Source organism: Tyto alba, unplaced genomic scaffold, assembly GCF_018691265.1.
Source record: "Tyto alba isolate M040663 unplaced genomic scaffold, T.alba_DEE_v4.0 Super-Scaffold_9, whole genome shotgun sequence".
Taxonomy (NCBI): Eukaryota; Metazoa; Chordata; class Aves; order Strigiformes; family Tytonidae; genus Tyto; species Tyto alba.
The window spans coordinates 12,894,937-12,917,814 of NW_024881330.1; the positions used below are offsets into that span (position 1 = coordinate 12,894,937).

Below are 22,878 nucleotides of genomic sequence, written 5' to 3' on the forward strand. Positions count from 1 at the left end.
TTTATCTGCCCCTTCCCTCCCACATTCTCCACAGCAGGACACAGGCGCTTGCCAGTTAGTCTCAGTTTAGTTGCTTATCATTTGAGCCAGTAAATCTGCTTCTCCCACACCTTTAAGCTCACATTCCTTCCCTGAGAATACAAATGTTTACGTGGCCAAGTTTTTCAGTCTCATCATTGAGTTTCCTGACTCTTCCTGTGAAAGCTGCAATGAAACTTGCTCTGGTGTCAGTACCACAGTAACACTTCTTCACAGGCTGGTCAACGCTCTCTTAACATCTACACAATATACTGAAAATGTCAGTCATCTGTTCTACACTGCACAAACTGGAAGTGAAGCATGTGCATGTTACAGAAGAACAGTATGTCAGAAAAATGCCTTCTCTTTTACTTTATTTGGCTTTATTGTATATTTACTTAGAGTAGCACGTGGTCATTGACACACTGCCTACAGAAGATAAGCCACTTCAATTCTCATGTGAAATAGTGCTTTTACATGGGAATTTCACGAGGTCTTGTAACATACTGCCACCACAGTGGTGGCAGATGTCCTTCCTTACGAGCTGGAGGCAAAGCTTCAGTTCTCGGACCATCAGCTGGAGTTTCTTCTTCCAACTGCTTAAGCTAGAAGACAAGACATAAACTGGCTTTAGTTCATAAATGCACGTTTCCATAACGCGGTTTTCAGTGCCCAGGCTGTAAGCAAAACCAGTCCCCATTTCAGAAGGGAAGAACCAGCATTAACACCTTTGGTTGACAGACAGGTTTCATGTTTCCCAGTATTCACTTAAACTCAGTAATCACTGCAGGCCTGTATTACCTAATTAAGAAGGAAATTTCAGGAGTAAAGAGTGATTTACAAGAGAAATTTTACTTAAAAGGTCATTATTTCCACATAATTCATGTCTACTATTGCTACATTAAATGGACTGAATTCTCTTGCTGCTTCAAAAGCTGCCAGGTAATTACAAGTCCTGAACAACTTCCATTCCAGTCTGCAGGAGACCTCGATTTCTGCAAGCCACCAGCAGCCCTTCAGATGTTTTCAACGTATTTCTTGAAGCAGAGTAAGTGCTGGCTGCCACTATGTTAATTCTGGTAAGAGTGCCATACTACATATAATCCAACTATTTCTCTACAACTGAATTAGAGAACTATTCTAAGAGCATCAACTTCTTCCAACTGAATCTCAATTTAGGATGGCCAGAAATTAGTCTTGAATCCCAAGTGATGAACACTGTGGTAAGTCACTTTCAAAGGTGAAACCAGAAAGTGTCACCAGCAGTTGCCAGCAGCAGAAGAGGAATTCTCTGGTTATTAATCTCCTCTCATCCAACTTTGGAATTTCTTCTGGCAAAACTGCCACAACAGCCCTGCACTAACTGAAACATGGTTGGAGGTTCAGATTTAACTTCAAATACCCTTCACAGTCTTTAAAAAGCTGTACCTCAAAGATCTCTGTGTAGGCATTTTAGATCAAGTCAGTGTTTCTAAAAAAGCAGAGTCTAAATGAGACCGGAGGAGGCCTTCAATAATTTTTCCAAGAACACACCTAGATGTCACACAAAATACTTCCGTGCTAAAGAGGCTTTACTTTGCACTGAGCAAGCACTGACCTCTTTATCCCAGCTTTCCTGCTGCAGCTTCTTCCATTGCTCTCGTTTGGCAAAGTAATCAGGATACATTGCCTTCTCAGAAGGATGCCAGTAATCCAAGCACCATTCAGGAATCTTTAAAGAAAAGTATAATTGATAAATACTATTTTTATATATGAACTCATACATAGTAGACACATACAGAAGAACTAAACACAATCACTGAAGCCAGTATTAAAATGGATAAATAACCCAGGAAATACAGTACTATATAAACACATCATTTAAGAGCTACCTGACTATTGTTAGTCTCAAGACACTACATGGCAGAGGTCAGTGCTTTCAATCATCATTTCACACATAACCTTAAATCATAGGAAGACATCAGAGAGACTTGCTTAAATCGTTGCATCCCAAAGACAAGTCCCAGGTCATCTCAGTTTGCTCTGAGGTTCTCAAAATAATTCCATCTGGTGGAAGAGAAGATCTAATTTCTTCCCCTCCTTCTCCCAAAGGCAGCAAGTTCAAGAGATCCTGCTCTCCAACTACTAATTCATCTTATTTGACAGACACAGAACCTTACAGCTCATTTCTGCTTGTCAATAACCACTAAAAGATTAGTGACCTTTAAGATCTTGGTAATGGCCTGATCTCTAAGATGTCCAATCAAGAAAAAAAAAAAAAACAACAAAATGTAAAATTCTGCAGCAGCATACCGCTATTGTTAACATTTTAAAGACAGGAACACTGATTAAAAAAAAACAGCAACAAAAAAAAAAACCCACAAATCTTAAAAAAAAATTAGGAAGTTGCTCCAATACTATCATTCATTTACACTTCCAGTTTCCTGCTGTGACTCTCATCACTGATTAAACCTCTGACTGAACAGAAATAGCAGAGCTGCTAATAATAATATAAAGAGAAATACATATACACCAAACAACAATTAAAACCATTAAACAGCCTGAGATCTAAAAAAATTACATTTTGTAGCAGCACAGCGGACAGTCACTGATATATAAACAAGCGGAATCCTTGTGACAACCATTTTGTTAAAGGTCACCTTTAGCATATCAAACAGGGCAGAGAAAAGAGAACATAAACCAGTTTATACTTCTACAAGGAAACTAATTTTGACTATTTATTGCTCAACCAGCCTTTTTTCTGTCTGTATTCTCTCCCACTATTACCTCTACTACTACTAATGCCCATGACTTTAGCATAAGCTTAAGTCCTCCTTTTCTCCTTTCACTCTTTTTTTTTTTCTGCCTCCAATAATTCTGTGTCAGATTCTTCCTTTCACAGTGCTTGTTATGCATAAAGATCTGATCAGACCTAGTCTTGTATCAGCACTTTCTTCAAATTCAGGAAAAAAATGGGTACGTGCACTCTCTAGGTTAGTATTAACTTCATGTAATACATTAAAAGAGCAGATGCCAAGAAAGTGAAAACCCTATGTTTTTTCTATGAAACCTGTTTCTTTACTCCTAAATAGAACAACCTAACGGGAAGAAAAGCCTCTAGAGGTGTCTTAGGTTCCAAAAATACAGCTTCTATTTTTAGGCATACACAGTGACGCACAAATACGTATGTGGCACTATGGCATATGAAGGCAAACGATGATTTATACCATTATTCAAAATACTGGAAGAACACTAGGACAGAATGAAGAGAAGTCCCACAACAGCCAAGCTGGTATCTGGCAAGACCAGAAAGAAACAGAGGCTGTGACCAGATGGCACCACAGCAGGCAGCACAGCTTCCCCCATGTTGTTTACTCTCCTAGCTCAGCTCCAACCTTTCACTGTGCCCGCCTGACCCATCGCCGAGCACTTCCCACTTGGCAAAAGACCCACGACTACCCAAGCAGAAAGAAGCTACCTGTGTTCAGACAGGCCAAGAAACTCCGTTTTCAAGGATCAGACAGGTGGGATAGCTTCTCCCATGCAAGCATTAAGGTGCTCAGCAGCTGTAAACTATTACAGAAATTACACTGCTGAGTTGAGCTGCAGCACTATGAAAGTCCACTTAAAGAACACCACATTCACCAAGAAAAGAGTAAGGCAAGCATAGTAATACACAACCTTACAGGCCACCTTACCTTGTAGCACTCGTATCTCTCATAGGCAGTGCCCCCAGGGGAGTCAGGGAAGAGGTACGGCTGAGGATGCTGGTTTGCCCAGAACTCCTCCTCACCTGCCCTTAGCAGCTCTGTAGCTTTCACCATATCCTTCACATCCTTGTTCTTATCAAATCGTTCTCTCAGGAGGCAGGCAAAGTAGCGGTATTTGTCTCTACAGAGAGAGATAAAGCACGTTGAGGAAAACACTAATCACATAAAGAAACAAAGCTTTGCGGCACCACCAGTCCCACTTGCGCAAAGACAGGGCTTGGCCAGGGGCCTCTGAGGGCCTCCTGTCCCCGCATCGCACTTTTCTGTGGCAGGCACTGGCAAGTGGCCCTAGAGGCTTCTTCCTCGCCCCTTCAGCCAGGCCGAGGGGAAGGGAGAGAAATGAAAGAGGACAAAGGCCCGGTCAAGCCCAACACCCCGTGTCGGCGGGGAAGGCCAGCTCCTAAGAAGCACAGGTCTCCCCCTCCCTTCACCCCTCACCGATAGATGCACCAGGACTCCAAGTGCCGCAGGGATTTCTTATAGAGGCGCAGCACCTTCTGCTGGTGCGTCAGGTACGCCGCCATTACGAGCCGCGCAGCGCTGCCCGTCCCCTGCCGCGCGCAGGGGCTGACGGGAAGGTGGAGGGCGGTGCCGCCCGCAGGGGCTGACGGGAAGGTGGAGGAGGGCGGTGCTGCGCGCAGGCGCGTCGCTCGTGCTCCCGCCGCCGCCGCTGCCGCAGCCATGAGCCGCGTCAAGTTCATCGGTGAGGGGAGAGCGGGACGGGGGGGAGGAGGAGGTGGTGGTGGTGGATTTGCCTTCCTGGCGTTGGTGCGGCTGGTTGCCTCGTCCTGGGTCCCTCCGCGGTTCTCCCGGTGCCGGGCCGAGGCAGTCACCGCCGCGCGGAGGGAGCCCCGCCGCCCCGCTCCGTGGGGGCCGGGGTGGGGTGGGGTGGTGCGGGTCGCCCCTCATCCAGGGCTTGTCACCTTCTGCAGTCCCCCTCGGTGTCTCCGGGGCCGAGGTGCAGGCTGCCTTTGAGCCTGCAAGGAGCGTTTGGGAGCGTTTCTGACATCGGCGGGGGCTTCACGGAGGGGCTGCTGTGTGGCTACTCAGAGTTATCCCTAAACTCGATCTTTTGGCCGGCTCTCATCATTTTTTGCTTTGGTGCATCAGTCGTGGTTGATTCTAATTGTGTGAAATTGTCCTGGATGAAAATGTTAATGTTTTTAGGAAATTCGGCAGCAAGTATGTAACCAACTTCAGAAGGTCGGTTCAGGCTGAAGTTTTATTTGTGGCTGAGCAGCCTGATATTACCTTGGAGAAGTTCCCTCCCCGCCAGGAAGGTGGGCTCTGGCAGCTGCAGAGGCGGTTGCTCCTCACGTCGGTGCCTCAGCCCTCGCCTGCGGGGCTGCGGCTCGGGGAAAGCTCTGGGAGCCAAGGGAGGGAGCGGCGCTGGGCCGGGAGCGGCCTCGGCCGGTGTCTGCATTGCAGGTTCCCTTGTTGGTGCTGCTGGCCAGGCTGGATGGTCGCAGGCAGTAAAAGGGGAAAACAGGCACTTTTAGGAAGTGGTCTGTTGCTGCTCCCACCCCTGTAAAGGTAGGATGTGAGATGATGCATTTTTCCTTCCCTGTTACTGCTTGTTGGCAGAGATACGTTTATATGTTCGTGTGAAAAGCAGAATTAATTGCAATAAACAGTATATCTGTATTAGCTTTGGTGATTATGAGGGCGAGTCTTACATACTCATAGAATAAGTCAAGTTGGACGGTAGGCCCAAATTTTATTTTTTGGACACTTCTAGTAAGGAGTAAGCTCTCAAGTTATGCAAGTAAACTTATGCTTGAGCTTTATATGGCCTGTCAGTGTGGTAGTCAGGGACTACTAAGATATGCTTTCCATTGTATTCCCTAGTTGGCTAATGCTCAGAATGAAACGTAGAGAGCATCGAAAACGTCAAATTTCTATATTTGTTTCTTCATAGATATTGGTATTAACCTGACAGATCCGATGTTCAGAGGAATCTACAGGGGAACACAGAAACACCAAGGTAAATGTTTCTTTGTATCTGCTGAAAGACAGGATCCTCCTTGTTAAAATGGAAGCATCTTACCTGTCAAGAAAGTGAGGTTAGATTTTTTTTTTTCTCCTCAGAGACTGGATGCTTATTATTTGCTCTGGCTTGAAGAAGAAAGCGTGACAAAATAAGTTAGATATTCTAAGCAAAATACAATCTTTTCTACTGAATTACTGTTAAGTTGTCATACAGGTAACTGCTTCTAGAGCAAAATGAAAAACTGCTGATGTGTTTATGTTAGGATTGCATGGAAGAAACTGATCTGAGAATTATGAACAATAAACTATCAAAGTATTGCACTGCTGAATCGTAGTTACTAATTATAACTGATGCTTGTTTTTGCTGTCACAGCCTTTAGATATAGATGTAAAACCAGAGTCTATTATAAAGTATGAGAAAAGCTTCCGCTGACTACTTGTATTTAAACTGGATCTTCAGTTATTGCTTTTTGTTAGTATCTTCTAAAGATTATCAAGTGTGGTTTAGAGATTGTTCATGATGGGCATTTTGACTGAATGAAAGTGATTTTTAGTTGAAAAGTGGTTAAATTATGCTGTAAAACCTTAAGTTCAATTTACGTCATTTTTATGAACTTTCTCACAGATGACTTTTTGGATGTGATAGAGAGAGCAGTCAAAGTTGGTGTTAAAAAGGTAATTTTGTCAAATAAAATTTCTTTAATATTTTAAACTGCTTTCTAATACTTTGCTTTTTAGCGCTCAATATTGCAACAAAACTTTCTGGAACTTGCAGTGGAAAATGCAGTAACTTTCTTCAGTAGTATAAAGCAAAAGTGTTCTGTGCAGAGCGTTATCTTTCATTTGCACACATTGTTAGAAGCTGATCAGTTCAGTGGTATCATATGTGATAGGTATGTAGAATTTCTTTTATACAGTTCCGACAGAAAGATGTTCTCCTCTGACCTACTGCAGTCAACGAGTATGTAATTCTCCATGTTGTAATATAGGCATCCACTCCTGTCTTGTATCCTGAGTGATTCACTCAACAGTTACTGCTACAGATCAAAACTCAAAAGCTCTTCTGATAATAATCCTTCAGATATTTCTCTGTGTAAAGGAAATTGATAATTGCAGAAGAGTTGGGAGTGCCCATAAATTCTTACAGTTGAGACATCTGAATGTGTGCTAGTAAATACTGGCTTACGTGTATTTAAACTGCATCATGATGAGCAGGTTTGTAACTCTTAGCTTGAAGTCACTGTTTTCAGCAGTGGACCACACTCCTTTAGTTATAATAGTCCAGCCTGCCTTTATTTTTCTCTCTAAACTGAATAGATTGTCAAGACAAAAATACAGTTTAAAATAGAATACAGTGTACATGGCCACAAACTGTTCTACTGCACTAATAAGGCTGGTGGCGTAGAAATAAAGAAATAAAACATCATCTAGAAGAGGAACAGACATCTTGAAAGTTTGCTGAAAGGCTCTCATCTGAAAAGTGTGGGGAAATAAACCGTGAGACAAAAAAAAGAAAACTAGTGATGGAGAAGTTACCACACTGTAGCAAATACAGAATCACAGTCACTTACTGCATTTATATGTGCTGTGTAAGTACTGTTTAATCTTTATACCACCCTCTGAAAGTAAGTGGCAATTTTTCCTCTTTTTATAATCAAAAATAGATTGACTGCGTAACTTTTTCAAGATTCACAGTGAATTCAGAAATGGAATTCAGGAGTTCTGTGTCCTTAGCTGTGTTTTCAGTTTTGCTACTGGCCCATACAGTGTCAGAAGTCTATTCTATCCCAGATTGTTTCTGCTTGCCTAGAAGCTTAATCTGTTTATTTGAAAATACTTCTATTTTTCCATTTAGCTGCTGATTTATCATAATTTTTTTGTAAAGTTTTGCCCTGTGCTGTATGTGTACTGAGACAATAATCAGCTTAACTTATTTTTTCTGGTGATGCTGTTGGGATGTGTCCATCTTTAATGGAGCATATTGCAGAAAAGTCTGACTTGGTGCTGACCGAGTCTGATGTAGCATGTGTAGGCATAAGAGTTGTTCAAAAGCAGTATAGTCATGGTTTATTAGGACCTAGGGTGCAAAGTCCTGCAAGTAGTGGTTCAAAAAACACTGTAAAGCAACAATTCTGGTGTGATAACCTCTGATCTTAAGGTAAAAATAAAAGATCAGAGCCAGATATTCTTAAATTTGTAATCCTGACTGATACAGATTCCTTTGTTGGTTTATCTACTTACTTGCTCACGTCTTGTTTTGGGTGTTTGGGTGTTTTTAGTTTCTCCACCTGTAAAACAGGGAGAATATTTGCATTCAAGAAATTATATTCAGAAACAAAGTTTTGAGTCATTGACTAATGAAGTCAATATTGCTGCAAATGGAAGTATTTTACTCGTTTAATGGTTTAAATACTTAGCACAGAAGATACCTGATGAAGAAAAAAATCAGGGTTTGATGCCTTGTGTATTTACCAGCTCCTGAGGACCATTGAGGTTTGTTACTGATTTATGAAATTTTGTCATATATACATTAGTAATTGCCTTCTGATGTTCTCTGTATAGATTCTTATCTTTTCTTAAATGTTGTTTGATGTTCAAAGAAGAACATACTTGCTGACACTACTTTTCTTCTTACAAGCTTTTGATTACAGGTGGAAGTCTACAAGATAGTAAAGATGCATTGGAGCTGGCACAGACAAATGGTATTTTCACATTAAACTTACGTTGTCAGTCAAAAATAGAACCTTTTCCACTCTCAGAATTAGGAGTTCAAAAGGACCTGCCCCTGGAGGTGTTTACAGAATCTCAGGTTAAAATGAGAAATTATGTTTCAGGGTGGGGTGAACACACTGTGTATGAGTTTCGGTATGTTGCTCTTTAGATCCCTGGGTGTTGGAAGTAATCAGTCTTTCCTGTAATTTCTATTTCTAGATAAAAACAGAAATTCCAGGAAATTTCTGGAATAAAAATTTTGTTATAAGGCTGTCTTCTAGAAATAAAATAGAATGCTTATATGGTGTGGAATATATGGGGTTTTGGTGGGTTTTTATTTGTGTTTTATTTGGCAATCTGTCATGACCAGCTTGAACAAGAGAGGTATCTTTCTTTTTATGATTCTCCTAGCTTTTCCTTTCTTTCTGTGAAAAAGACAAATATCATTCTACTGATTACTTAAATATGTATTTGAATTAAAACACATGTTAAAGTACTATTTACGAACAGAACCATAGAATAATTTAGGTTGGAATGAACCTCAGGAGATAATCTGGTCCAACCCAATCCACCCCACTTCATCAAAGCAGGACTAGCTTTCATATAAGCTCACACGGCTCTGGGCCTTATGTAGTCTTTCCCTCCCCACCCATGCTTTTACATTCTCCATAAAGGCACTTAGCAGAAATGTTAGATTTGGCACTAAAGTAATCTAGATTAAATGCTTAGGTAAATCAGGCTAGATGTTGCATTGCAAAATTCTGTAACAGCTGATGCAGAGGCACACGATGGAAATCACATGCTGTCTGCAAATCCTAAACTGAGGGTAACCTGATGCATTTTGAATGAGATGTATTTCTCAATGATCTCAAGAGGTCTCTTCCAGCCTCAAGAATTGTATGATTTCTTGAGGGCTGCTCCACCAGAATAATTCAGTTTTGAATTGCAGTTTTGGAGTATTCTAAATTATGTGTACTAAAAATAGATACATGCACACAGCCCCACTAGAGATACTGTCTAATATTTTTAAAGCAGAAAATGTCAGTATGATAAAATTATCACCATGATAAAGTTGTTCAAAGGGTCTTCTTTTAAAATTATGAGCAATAACAACAAGTCCAAATACAGATACTGTCTATACCTTATATAAATATTTTCTTTTTTTTTTTTTTCTTAACACCTTCTATCTTGCTTTAGACATGTTTTACAGTACAGTTGGCTGTCATCCTACCCGCTGTGGAGAATTTGATCAGAGTAGCCCTGAACAATATTTATCTGAATTAAAAAATCTGATTGAAAAAAATAAGACAAAGGTAATAGCAGTTGGAGAATGTGGCTTAGGTAAGTGCTATGTCAGTACTTCTTTTTTTCTGTAGACATCTATTAAAAAATCCTAAAACACTAAGTGGGTTTTTTGTTCTTTTTATTTGTAGATTTTGATAGATTAGAATTTTGCCCAAAGGACGTCCAGCTCAAGTAAGAAACTGTTGATGACTATAAATTGACTTGTAGCAAATTACAGGAGTGTTTTCTATCTTTATATTCTACCAGGTAACATTTTGTCAGGTATAGACCTGCAGTTTGCAGGGTTGGATCTGTTTTTTTTTTTTTTGGCAGAAATGGGACTTTAGGGAAAGGTGCCTACATTCAAGTAGTGCTGTGTGCTAAATGTTGCTGCCTGCCCGGTGTTGACTTAGCCCGTCCTTTTCTGTGAAACTTATCAGAATCTGTGGGTTTCTCGGTGTGACAATTCATTTTTACTAATACTCAAGAACTCTTAGAGACTCATGGGGATAATAACCTAACTGTAGTGTGTGAAAGAAGGGCATGGGGAAGGGAGCAGAGCTGTCAAAAAGGGTAAGTCAACAGCGGAAGAAAATGAGCTTCTAAGGGAGGCGTTAGCTGGAAGCAGATAATTGACAGCTGATGAAAAAGGTAATCTTGGGAGCTGGAGAGATCTGTGTTTTGAAGTAATATTGGCAGTATTGATACCAAAAGAAAGAAGCTAGCACAGCCCCTAAAATCAGCCTGCATTCTTATATTGTGAACTTCTGTCTACAGAGGGAACCGGCTGAAAGATGTGAGTGGTAAATGCAGAAAAGATGAGTGATTAATTAATTGCTCATGCATATTACTGTTTTGAGTAAATTAGTCACTGGGGGGCAGTGGTTAGTTGTGCTTTTTTCTAATTGCCACAAGTTAGCACTAGGTAGGTCAATTTCTTCATAATGCTGCAGTGGTAGAGTAGGATCTTCAGTAAAGTGGACAGAACTTTTTTTTCTTGGTAGAATTCAGTGTACAGTTCAGCAAATCATACCTTGGAACATAACCTGTTTCTTTTCTGTGGCGTACTAGAACACTGGTGGAGTATCATAGTTTAAAATCCTTACTGCCTTGATGTTACTGGGAGATAAAAAATGTATTGGATTTTCCTTATCTGAAGAACTGCAGCTGAAGACCTGAAGTGAAAAACTTCTAATCAAGTTCACTGATATTGGGTTGTGAGGAAAGAGGTGACAGGGTAGAACAGAAATCCCTTTTAAAGTAGTAGGCGAGTCCTTTCTAATTGTGGTTGATAATGACAGAAAGTCTCTATCTGAGCTATTTCAGTGAATTGTAAGAAATAGATAAGTCTAGTTTCTCAGAGCTCTTTGGGAGTTCTTCCTGGAAATTACACTTGGAAGGAAGTGATTGATGAAACAGACAAAGCAAGAAATACAAGGGAGTAAAGAAATGCTGAAAGCCTCAAGGACAGGTGCCCGCAAACATTGTGTTTGTAAGTGCTATATTTTCTAAATGGACAGCTTTCCCTGCTCTTCATCCTTCATGTGGTTAACGTGGTCAGAGTTTGGGGTTGTTTTAATTTCTGCTAATTGAATGCAATGGAGTTGGATACAGTCTGGCTTTCATGACCTTTCGCAGTCTGGATGGTGAGTTCTTTGAATTAATACTCAACGTATGCTTGATAAATGAACTAAAAAAAAAGGAAGGCAACGTGAAGTTCCTGGAGGCATGTCACTGGTTTTCATCTGATCCATAGTTCAGGTGTTGGAGCAGTCACTAGAAGAGCTAGCAATCAGCTTTGGATTTACCCTATAGAAGAGAAGTATGGTAGTTTCCCAGTGGGTAGTATCTGAGCATGACCTCTGTTTTGTTTAATCATTATTTTCTAGTTAGTTATGCTGTGTTTTCTTCTTGATAATTTTCACCTGTAAAAAAGAACATTATTTTTAAAATCCTTTTTCTTGGATTGAAAAGTTAGTAAAGATGGGAGGCTAATAAAGATGAAGTTCCTTTGTTGAAGCAGCCCTAAGAAGTCTGTTGGAAATTTTCTCCATTCTCATAACTTTTCCAACAGAAAATGATGATTTGAATGTAGTTAGATGAAGGTGCTGCCTTCATATTACAGTGAAGGTCTCAGTATAAATGGACCAGTAAGTATATAGAAGTTTCACTTCTGCTGTGCTACTGGGAGGGGTTTGTGGGGCTTAGCAACATGGAAACAGGAGTTTTCATAATCCAAATGGAGGGCATGAACAAAATCACTTGCACTGTTATTCATACATGAATCCAGAATTGTTTGTTTGGGGATATTCTACCTCAGCAAGGCCAATTTGCTTCAGTTCCCTTAGTGTCTTAATCCCAAAACTGAAAATACCACAATATTTGAACTTTATGGTCTAAACTAGACCTACAAACAACACGCAGAAATATTTTCAAACTTCTTTATTGAGAAGCAACATAGAACCAGCATATATCAAATAACAGTCTACTCACCCAAAGAAAAAAGGTTCCTTCAGTACTGGAACTAGTAAGGTTTAGTTTCCTGCTGACTTATTTTGTTGCCATTCTGATCACTGTACATCTAGTTTTTTTCATGCTTTTCTAGGGTTTCTCCTTTTTATTTTTTTTATATATCTTTTAAATTATTTTATTTTTTTCTCTCCAAGAATTTCCCCACTCACCTTCCCTTTCTCTTTGACAAGGCAAGTAGCAGCATGTGTTAGGCTTCGGTGTTGTCAGGAATCGAAGAGGCTTGAATTGCTTTTTCATTTGTAGGGCTACTAAACTTTGTACTTTGAATACCACTACCCTTCTCAAAATTAGATTGAAACTGGAAGTATGTTACTTAGGGGTTGTATTTGTAGCTCAGTCTCTAAAACATCACTTCCCTATGAAACAAGTCTTCTGTTTAAAAAAAATATATATAATCAAGCAACTGTAGCTATTTAATTGCAAGAGCAATCATGAGTTCCAATTAAATTTATATTTAGTCAAACAAGCTTAACTAATCACAGTATCTAGACAACAAGATTCAAAGTAGATGCAATTCATTCTCCTGAGTTTCCATGTCAGTTTTTAACATCAAAGGCGTTTTCTGTTCCACCTGTTGTATCTCAAAGATCTCCACTGATATACAGGGGAAGGTAACTTTTATCAGAGAAATCACAGAATTGTTTGAGTTGGAAGGGACCTTAAATATCATCTAGTTCCAGCCCCCCTGCCATGGGCAGGGACACCTCCCACCAGACCAGGTTGCTCAAAGCCCCGTCCAACCTGGCCTTGAACCCTTCCAGGGAGGGGGCAGCCACAGCTTCTCTGGGCACCCTGTGCCAGTGTCTCACCACCACCACAGTAAAGAATTTCTTCCTAATATCTAACCTAAATCTGCCCTCTTTCAGTTTAAAGCCATTATTCTTTGTCTTATCACTACACACCCTTGTAAAAAGTCCCTCCTCACCTTTCCTATAGCCCCCTTTAAGTGCTGGAAGGCCGCTATAAGGTCTCCTCGGAGTCTTCTCTTCTCCAGGCTGAACAACCCCAACTCTCTCAGCCTTTCTTCATCAGGGAGGTGCTCCAGCCCCCCGATCATCTTTGTGTCCTCCTCTGGACTCATTCCAACAGGTCCATGTCCTTCTGATTTTGGGGGCCCCAGAGCTGGACACAGCACTGCAGGTGGGGTCTCCTGAATGCAGATTAGAGGGGCAGAATCCCCTCCCTCGACCTGCTGGCCACGCTTCTCTTGATGCAGCCCAGGAGACAGTTGGAGTTCTGGGCTGCAAGTGCACACTGCTGGGTCATGGTCAGTTTTACATCCACTGATACCCTCAGGTGCTCCTCGTCAGGACTGCTCCCAATTCATTCTCCACTCAGCCCGTACTTGTGCTTGGAATTTGGCCTTGTTGAGCTTCATGGGGTTTGCATGCACCCACCTCTCCAGCCTGTCCAGGTCCCTCTGGATGCCATCCCTTCCCTCCAGCGTGTCACCGCTCCACGCAGCTTGGTGGTGTCAGCAAACTTGCTGAGGGTGCACTCAGTTCCACTGTCCATGTTGCCCACAAAGATGTTAAACGGCGCTGGTCCCACCACCAACCCCTGAGGAACACCCCTCGTCACTGCTCTCCACTTGGACATTGAGCAGTTGACCGCGACTCTCTGAGTGCGACCATCCAGCCAGTTCCTTATCCACCGGGTGGTCCACTGGTCAAATCCATGTCTCTTCAATTTAGAGACAAGGATGTCGTGTGGGACAGCGTCAGAAGCTTTGCACTAGCCCAGGCAGATGGCATCCGTTGCTCTTCCCCTCTCCATCAGTGCTGTAGCCCTGGCATAGAAGGCCACGTGATTTGTCAGGCAGGATTTGCCCTTGGTGAAGCCCTGTTGGCTGCCACCAGTCACCTCCTTGTTTTCCATGTGCCCTGGCACAGTTTCCAGGAGGATCCATTCCATGATCTTGCTGGGTACAGAGGTGAGACTGACTGGACTGTAGTTCCCCAGGTCTTCCTTTTTTCCCTTTTAAAAAAGAAGGGGTTCTATTTCTCCTTTTCCAGTCAGCGGGAGCTTTACTGGAACTGCCATGACTTCTCGGATGTGGTGAATAGTGGCTTGGCCACTTCATCCACCATTTCCCTCAGGACCCGCAGATGCATCTCATGAGGTCCCATGGACTTGTGCACCTTCAGGTTCCTTAGATGGTCTCCAACCTGATCTTCTCCTACAGTGGGCTGTTATTCCTTCTCCCAGTCCCTGCCACTGCCTTCTGTGACGGGCGGTGTGGCTGGAGCACTTGCCAGTGAAGACTGAGGCAAGTAAGTCATTAAGTACCTCAGCCTTCTCCATATCCCAGGTAACCAGGTCACCTATTTCCTTCCAGAGAAGGCCCACATGTTCCCTAGTCTTCCCCTTTTCACCAACTTAGCTATGGAAGCTTTTCTTGTTGCCCTTGACATCCCTGCCCAGATTTCATCCTTTCAGGGCTTTAGCTTTCCTAACCTGATCTCTGGCTGCTTGAACAATTCCTCTGTATTCTTCTTAGGCTACCTGTCCTTGCTTCTACCCTCTATATCAACCTGTAATATACGGAATATAGTGAAAATTGCACAAAACGAAATGACCAGTTGCATTGTCTATTTTTTTAATTGGATTTGTTATTTATATGTTAGTATAATGTAAATCAAAATAATGGTTTGCTGCCACTCTCTCCTGATTGATCTGTGAATCATACACAGCGGTATGTAGACACTTGAGTTTGCTTTTGAAATGTTTCTGGTATCTGATGATGGGAATGCCCCAGTGCCCTGGACTGCTTTTAATAGCAACATCTAAAGAAATCCAATACATGCATAGAGTCCCAGCCTGTTGGGACAGGCAGTGGTGTTCTCCTGCCTCGTTGAAATAATGTCATCTTTCAAATTACGTATGCATCCTGAGTCACCTAGGCAGTGTTGGCCTCCCACCATGCTTAAGTTCCTCCACTGTCTTTCCTGGGCATTGGTAATTTGCATGCCTGGGTGTAGCCTGGCAGACACAGATGGTAAATGATAATGTTCTGGGATCAGAACTAGCTGCAAATGACAAGTGGCAGGTTAGTTCAGTGCTAATTAGTTTCCTTTGGAAACTGGCTACCTAGTTACCTTCTCTCTGCCCACATTTGTATGTCTCTTCATAGGATGGCTGCCTTGCTGCTACCACTCCTTCAAAGGGAACACTGCGAGTAGAAGGTAGGGGTAAAATGAGTGAAAAGGAAAGGATGCAGGCACATCCAGGAGAAGAGGGAAGACAATAGGCAGAGTAGGGTGGAAGTAAGATGCCTAATATTGGTATTTTTTCCACCCCAAGAGAGGGAAGACTGACCTTCGTGGTAGGGCAAAGAAAAACTCTGGATTGTCACTTTCCAGGGCAGCCAGCTCTGACGCAGTTTTGGCCATCTGAGGTTATAGAAGTCTGCATAGTGCTCCCTCCCTCGCCCTCAGCGCATTTACAGGTGCTTCTTGAAATAGTGATCTCTGTGTGATCCACACTCTCCCTTAAATAAATAAAAATGAACTCTAACACCCACACTAGACAAGAACACATGCTTAGCATACATATGCGTGCATTCTTCAGTATTGATGCTCTTGGCCACTTCTTATCTGTCTTCCAGCCCAGATCACTACTATGTGAATGCACCACGGGAAAGAGTTCCTTTTAAGTCCTTGCACCAGTAAAAACTTTTGCATGGCAAATCCATGAATTCTGTCTTTAGTTCTGGAGGACAAAAGCTGGAATAAACTCTTCTACTGTCTTTATTTGCTCTTACACTGGGTTTCTGTTTAAAGATCATTTTTATTTTGCAGGTATTTTGAAAAACAGTTTGACCTGTCGGAACAGACACAACTGCCCATGTTTCTCCACTGTAGGAACTCGCATGCTGAATTTTTAGGTGGGTTTTGTTTGAGAATTACATATTCAGAACAAATTCTCATTATGTAAAATCTGGAAACCTGAATCTTTCACTTTTATCTGTTATAAAGCTGTCTTACAATTTTATTTATTTTGTTTCATAGACATAATGAGAAGAAACCGAGATAGATTTGTAGGAGGGGTGGTAAGTATAGACTTCAGTGTAGTATTCATTTTTATATGCCTGTGTGTGAATATTGTTGCTTAATATGCAACTTCTCGTGTATCATGGAATCTTGGTAAGCTTTCTGTTATGTGATTTAAGTTGTTGTTAATTAGTGTTTTCCAGTCCCTTCTAGTATTTTTATTTTCATTGTGTATTCGACAGGTTTTTTGCAAGGTAAGAAGATAGGCTGAGAAAAAGCTCTGCAGCTGACATGGGCAGTTTTTCTTGGCCTGTCAGAAGGACAGTTTAAGCACCTTTTAATTGACATTGGCCTTTTCCCAATTCGTCAGTGTCTGTAACTGCAGTGCATTCAGACCACAGATAATTTAGATGCATGTTCCCAGTGGAAGCCGTAACCTCAAACATTTGCTTTTGACGTTAGACATCATTTTCAAATTAGATCCAGATGTAACTTTTGATTACTTTATGTCTTTAGATATTCAGATCATGTATTTTAATTCACAAGCATAAGAGGAAAAACTTTGGATTAAATGGTTGGGAAAGCCCAGCAACGCTCTCTCATGTTTCCATTCTGGCAGGGTTTTCCAAAAGTAATAAATTCTTGGATTACTCTATTCTACTAATATCACCACACCTCCTATAATAATATCTCAGTCTCCAGGTTTCCCCTTTGTTACCCTAAAAACCTCCCCCTAGCTCAGTATGTTGCATGTTGCGCTCTTACATAATACCGTACAGTCTCTCCTTCCTTTCTTTTTTCTGCAAAACGGGCAATTAGTGGAGAACTGACGAGCAGGCGCCCTCTGCACCTGACTGTCCCCCTCACAGCATGGGGAAGCAGACAGTCGTCCTTGCTCCCCTTAGGCTGAGACGCTGCTTGGACACTGTGACCTGCCACTTGCCTAGTTAGTCCCTGGGATGCCCAGCTAGGCTGGCGCTCTAGGTCCAGTGGGCTAAAAGCTGCAGAGAACGTAACACAGCTCTTACTCTGTCCCTGACAGTGCCCTGTGGGGAGTAATGAGGAAAGAATGTAAAAACTCAGCGTGCACAGTGCCTGTGTATGGTCTCCCAGCTATCAGCTACAGGAAGTTCCTGGGCCAGAAGCAGTATTGCTGGATAGGCCTTTTCTACATCTATTTATCACTAATCAAATGTGGTAACCACTTCTGTTGCAGTATTCAAGTGACTTCAGCCTGAACTTTGCCCAAATTCAGAATCATGTGCCAAATTCAGAATCAACTAAGCCATGCCCCATCTCTGTGTTTGTATTGATGTGCAATGCATACTATCAAAGGTATTTATGATGCAAATAAAAACTTACACATACTTCTACATGATTGGTGGCTTAAATGAAGTACATATATTTGTATATATGTGTGCATCTATATTTATGTATGTTCTAGGTACATTCTTTTGATGGCACAAAAGAAGAAGCAGCAGCTATAATAGATTTGGATCTTTATATTGGAATAAATGGCTGGTAAGTTCTTTACGAGAAATAAAACTATCTTTAAGTATCAGCTGTAGTGATCTCATTGCTTTCTTTTAAACAATGAGATCAGGTTTTCAAAGCTCACTAGACACTTAATCATCTGACAGATTTAGAATTGCACTCATTAGTCTGTTAGCCATAAAACGTTCTTAACTCACAGCTCAGTGAGTTAATCTAGTCTTAGGTCCATTCTACTGCCCTCAGGTCAATCCTTGTTTGTAAATAAATAAGGTTGTTGAATGTGGAGGCAGTCCCTCTGCGAAGTGTTTAAAAAATAGCATCATTTTAAGCTGCCATGTCAAATCCAGGAGTAATGCAAATGTAACCTGAGCAGCCACATCTACTGGTTACGCAGTCTGAATTTTCAGCAGTCATCTGGCCCAGAGCCACCCAGCACCGCTCTGTAAGCTGCACGGGTTGCCGAGGCCAGGCGAGCACGGGCGCTGCAGGCAGGGGTTCTGCGTGCTTGCTGGGGTGAGGCAGCTGCACTGAGTAGCTCTCCAAATTTGCTCTTTTCTGCAAAGTTTAAATTTACAGGGAGCACTTTTAAAAAATGAAGACAATTTTATTCACTAACAAAATTATTTAGGAAGCTGCCTTTGCTGCAAAACTTTTCAACAGGAAAAGTAATTACTTTTAGATACTTTTTATGTTTTTTTAACCAAACTCTAATTTTCTAGTTCATTGAAAACGGAAGCCAACTTAGAAACATTGAAATCGATTCCTAGTGAACGATTAATGATAGAGACTGGTAAGATTTTATGTCTTTGTCAGTTTGTGACTTAAACACTATTTATTGGGCAATGGGATATGCTTGTATAGCAATGATGAGGCAGAATCAAGACCTAAGGAGTTCAGAGAAGAAATAGGACTGGCTCTTTCTCCACTTTGGAAAGCCGCTTACGGGCTCCAGGAATACTTCTTTTCAGCCTTCTGCTGGAAGGAATAAGCCGCTGTCTCATTTCCTGACATTGCAGGGGAAGATAAAAAGGACAAATTGACAAGCCCAGATTTTTAAATGTACATAGGTACTAGAATCTTGCGTGAATATCTTTTAAAATCTGGCTTGCTGGAGATGTGCCAGGCACCGGGCAATGGCTGTGAGTTTGCCACTGGAAGCATTAATGGCATTTGGAAACAGCAGCTCTTTAAATGGACTAAGGTGGAAGAACACTTCAATTCCCCTCTTGGCCTACTGAGCAGTAATTTTAATTGACTGACTGGGGATGCCTTTTGGGGGTAGGGGGGGCAGGGCACGTTAATTTCAATTATCAGTACATGGCAGTTAGAGTATTTATTCTAATCTGTGAGTATGAGAAAGGAAAACCAAAAACTGCCTAAATCCTTAGATTTACTTGCACATGAAGTACAGACCTGTTAAAGTACACAGGAAGCTTCTGCAGAGCGCACACAGTGTACCTAGCTATGGTCATCACATCAGAGGAAATTAGTGTTGTGTACTGATATTGCCAGTTGTTTAAAATGTAAAGTCCTGAAGGTAACGGCATAAAAATCGCAAGGTTGTGAAGATGTTAAATTGCCCAAATCTCTTAAATTGCATTTTGAATCAGAAGTCAGTGCTAGAGATTGCAAGAACTCTTGTCTGTGGAAGTAGTTGATTAAACTATCTCATGCTATTCTCAGATGATTGCATACTTTTAATTTTTTTTTTTTTTTTCAAATGAAACTAGACGCGCCTTGGTGTGGAGTGAAAAATACTCACGCTGGATCTAACTACATTAAAACTACATTTCCTACAAAAAAGAAATGGGAAATTGGGCACTGCTTGAAGGACAGAAATGAACCCTGCCATATAATGTGAGTGTACTGCTGTACTGTTCTTTAAAATACTTCACTTCTCACAGGGAAAAAAATTGGAAAAATCAGTTCACTGGAAATGTATCGAATAGAAATTAATTTAAATGTACTGAAACTTGTGCAAGGTGTTGCTTTATAGGTTGTGGAAAAAAAGAAAGTCTTAATTTTTCCACTTCAGCAATTCGGGATGTAAAAAGCTCCTGAAAGTGAAACCAGTACCATTCTTATCTTTTCGGTTGATACATTGGAGAAAGGGTAAAATCCTGTAATCTGACTTGAATAAATTTCACTCAGTTGCTCTTCCAGTTATTTTTAAAGCTGACACAGCGCAGGAGCTCTGCAGTCCTCTGCGGTGGGCAGTGCCTCTGTTTGCATCACAGCTCCTGCAACATCAACTGCCGGAACGTGAATTTGGTTAGAATCATTTCTTCCTTCTGCTGCTGTGCCTACAAAAAATTAAGCTTCACATAACACTGTGATCTGTGAGGTTTAGATGTGAGGAACAGCAGTCAGCATAGAGAATAGCAAAAGAAAACTCCAGTGGCTTGTGGACAGAGTTAGAAGCACAGAAACCGTTTTCATGTGCTTCCTGGCAGAGGTATGGAAAGCAGGGAAAGGTATCATTGCTTTAGTGAAAATGTTTATCTCCATTAAATAGCACTGATGGATTAAATGCCTGAAATATCACAACTGTTACTAAAGTCTGCTCAGTGAGTTACACCAATCTTCTTGGTCATCTTCTTGTTACCAACTCTCTGAAAAGAAAAAGGAATTTGGGAAGGTTTCTTCTTGCAGTGTAGTACATGAATGCATTTTCAGCAGGTAAAGCTGACAGCTGTACCTATCCAGGTGCAAAGCCTGTTTATTTGGGCTTTTTTTTTCTTTTTAGTCTGTATGTGTATCTATGAAAAGCTATGTAAATTACGTGTTTGGAACTAGCTTTTGAAATACTGCACAGGACAGTAGTAAAGACTCTATAGCTATTCAGCAAGGTGTCTGATCAAGGGTAAGAACTGAAGAAAAGTTCTGCTGCTTTATTTGGAGACCTGAAGAAACTTTTAGAGAAGACCACTGATCATGCTGAAAGCACAGTTTTAGCTTACATGGTGACATCTCCTAGCGTTCAGAAATATTTTATGCTGTTACATTGATTTGGAATACGTTCTGAAATTGATTTTGTTTTAGACATTGTCCTGGGTTGACAGACATGAAGCACACACATTAGCATGGAAGGGCTCTTTCAGTATTTTAAGACTTTCTGGGGTAGTCCATTTTGGAGTAGGTGAAGGAACCAAGTGAGAACAGTTTTCTAATCACAAGTGGAAAACCTCTACTGTTACTGCATAAGGCTATTTGGCAAGCCTGTGTGTGTTACCTGCACCTCCCATGTCTGTCTGCAGTGTACAGAAGTGTTTCAGAGACCCCAAAACTGGAAATGCAGGGAGTCTGTCCTAGAGCAGTACACAAATGCTACAGTTTGGCTTTTGCTTTCTTTTATAAACCAAAATCTTATTCAGTTCAACCTTATTTTAAAATTGCTGGCTTTTTAAAACATTAGTTTTAACCTGTACTAATTGTAGACTAGTAACCTGAGAACCTCTTAAACCTTAGGAAAAATTAAGTATGGTAACTGAGAATTGATATTTTGTGACTTCTCAAGTAGCAGGATCAGGTGTGAGGGAAAGTTAGACTCAGGCCACAAAGCATATTTAATGTTTAGGGTATATATACTGTTTGATATAGCTCAGTTAGCAGGAGAAATTTTCCACTTGTCTTTTTTTGGTGGTGCTGGACACCTCCCAGTTTTGATAGCGGGTGATATTTCTGCTTATATGTATTTTCAGAACTGCATTTGGAAGCTATTTTTTTGTTATTTTAGCCACAAGATACCTTTTTTTTTTCCTTCCTTCAGTGATTTCATATACAGTGTTATAGTAACATCTAGCATTCTGCTGCATCCAAGTGGGGACAGATATGCAAGTGCTACCAAGATGCTTCAGGGGTGAAATTCTTTGGTGTTTGTAACTGATCTCACCCCATCTCATCTGGAAAGTCCCCTTAAAGCAAGAAACTCTTTGGCTGCAAAGCACAGGAGTGGTCATGAAATGGCTAACTCTGCATCTAAGAAAATATTTGTATTCCAGTAGTTAAAAGCAACTTGTTCTACTCTGTTTTCCTCAAAAGGAAGTTGAGCCACAGTGTAATTTAAGAGGCAAGATCTAAAAACCAAAACCACCCAACCCTAGCGCCAGGCTTAAGGCTCTTACTCTGTGCTGTGACAGTTGGGGTTTTTTTCTACTACTAGAAAAAAATGAAATTATTACTTGTCTTAGGAATGTATAGAATATTTGGTTTTTTCAGCATGACTGATACAAAAATCAAGAAAATAAGTACAGAAATAAGATTGCGGCTTGAGTTTCTGTTACATAGTGCTAATACTGTTCATCCCAGTTCTTTAGCCTCCTTTTCCTAGCTTGTATTAAGGCTACGGGTTTGTCAAATTGCTCATTTAAAATTACTGCAACTATCTGAATGTGTTAATCACAATTAATCTAGAGAATTGGGGAAGCAGGAATAAGTTAGTTTGTCAGCTGTACTCTCAGATAAGGCTGAATCTGGAATTTAGGCTTTGCCATAGACCAGTTTATTCATAGTGCAGCTTTAGCCTTGAAAGGCTAACAAACTTCAGTCTGAAAAATAAAGGCTATTGATAAAGACACCCACAAAATGACACTTTCTTTGAAACAGAAAGCTGTTTAATTACCTCCAAACAAGAGTCAAAAGACCAAAGATGAATCTGTACCCGTGAGCAACCAGTGTTCAGTGTAAAGGGAATGGCAGTTAGTGACTTAAAAGTGAAGCTATTTGCGTACCTGAGCACCTTGCCCTGTTGCTCTTGGCATAGGTTTGTACATACACATGCAGCAGTCTGAAGAATATTCAGTACCGAGCTTCAGTCTTCTAATACCAATCTTTCTTTTTTAGTCAAATACTGGAAATAATGGCGGCAGTAAGAGAAGATGACCCACTTGAGTTGGCCAATACTCTCTATAACAACACTATTAAAGTCTTCTTTCCAAATATATAGTCATTTTTCTTACATTATTCAGTGTAACTTCAGTAAATATATTGCAAAAACTTAAAAATTACCATATCTGCAAGTTCTTATCAATGGAAGCCAATATGTAGCGCTCTTTTTTTTTTTTTATGATACAAGATTAAAGCTGCTTTCGAAAAGGTGGCCTGCATTG

The 22,878-nt window shown here is 41.0% G+C and overlaps 2 protein-coding genes across 9 annotated transcripts; one reads left to right on the forward strand and one right to left on the reverse strand.

Moving 5' to 3' along the window:
- Positions 1–375: 375 nt before the first annotated feature.
- Positions 376–4,464, reverse strand: NDUFB9 (NADH:ubiquinone oxidoreductase subunit B9). 2 transcript variants are annotated; one of them, XM_042785857.1, is made up of 4 exons: positions 4,206–4,464; positions 3,696–3,888; positions 1,616–1,729; positions 376–623 (listed from the first exon to the last, which is right to left on the reverse strand). In XM_042785857.1, exons 1-4 carry the CDS (start codon positions 4,448–4,450, stop codon positions 492–494), a joined length of 684 nt encoding a protein of 227 aa, XP_042641791.1. In that variant the 5' UTR covers positions 4,451–4,464; the 3' UTR covers positions 376–491. The 2 variants fall into 2 exon arrangements, with proteins under 2 accessions (XP_042641791.1, XP_042641792.1); XM_042785858.1 differs by having other exon boundaries at positions 4,262–4,343.
- On the forward strand, positions 4,375–22,868 carry TATDN1 (TatD DNase domain containing 1). 7 transcript variants are annotated; one of them, XM_042785854.1, is made up of 13 exons: positions 4,431–4,470; positions 5,686–5,751; positions 5,856–5,970; positions 6,382–6,431; positions 8,395–8,458; positions 9,666–9,809; positions 9,902–9,944; positions 16,085–16,170; positions 16,295–16,335; positions 17,721–17,797; positions 18,490–18,560; positions 19,501–19,627; positions 22,613–22,868. In XM_042785854.1, exons 6-13 carry the CDS (start codon positions 9,668–9,670, stop codon positions 22,713–22,715), a joined length of 690 nt encoding a protein of 229 aa, XP_042641788.1. In that variant the 5' UTR covers positions 4,431–4,470; positions 5,686–5,751; positions 5,856–5,970; positions 6,382–6,431; positions 8,395–8,458; positions 9,666–9,667; the 3' UTR covers positions 22,716–22,868. The 7 variants fall into 7 exon arrangements, with proteins under 7 accessions (XP_042641786.1, XP_042641788.1, XP_042641789.1 ...); XM_042785852.1 differs by lacking the exon at positions 5,856–5,970 and having other exon boundaries at positions 4,375–4,470; XM_042785853.1 differs by lacking the exons at positions 4,431–4,470; positions 5,856–5,970 and adding an exon at positions 4,940–4,970.
- Positions 22,869–22,878: the final 10 nt, after the last annotated feature.

Bases quoted from the DNA above. Each gene is read 5' to 3' on its own strand.
- TATDN1 (XM_042785852.1), top strand. From the start codon at position 4,449: ATGAGCCGCGTCAAGTTCATCG. The intron at 5,752-6,381 runs GTAAATGTTTCT...ACTTTCTCACAG, and splicing joins GGGAACACAGAAACACCAAG to ATGACTTTTTGGATGTGATA. The intron at 16,336-17,720 runs GTAAGTATAGAC...TGTATGTTCTAG, and splicing joins ATAGATTTGTAGGAGGGGTG to GTACATTCTTTTGATGGCAC.
- NDUFB9 (XM_042785857.1), bottom strand. From the start codon at position 4,450: ATGGCTGCGGCAGCGGCGGCGGCGGGAGCACGAGCGACGCGCCTGCGC. The intron at 3,889-4,205 runs GTGAGGGGTGAA...CTCTCTCTGTAG, and splicing joins GAGTCCTGGTGCATCTATCG to AGACAAATACCGCTACTTTG. The intron at 624-1,615 runs GTCAGTGCTTGC...CTTGTCTTCTAG, and splicing joins AGGAAAGCTGGGATAAAGAG to CTTAAGCAGTTGGAAGAAGA.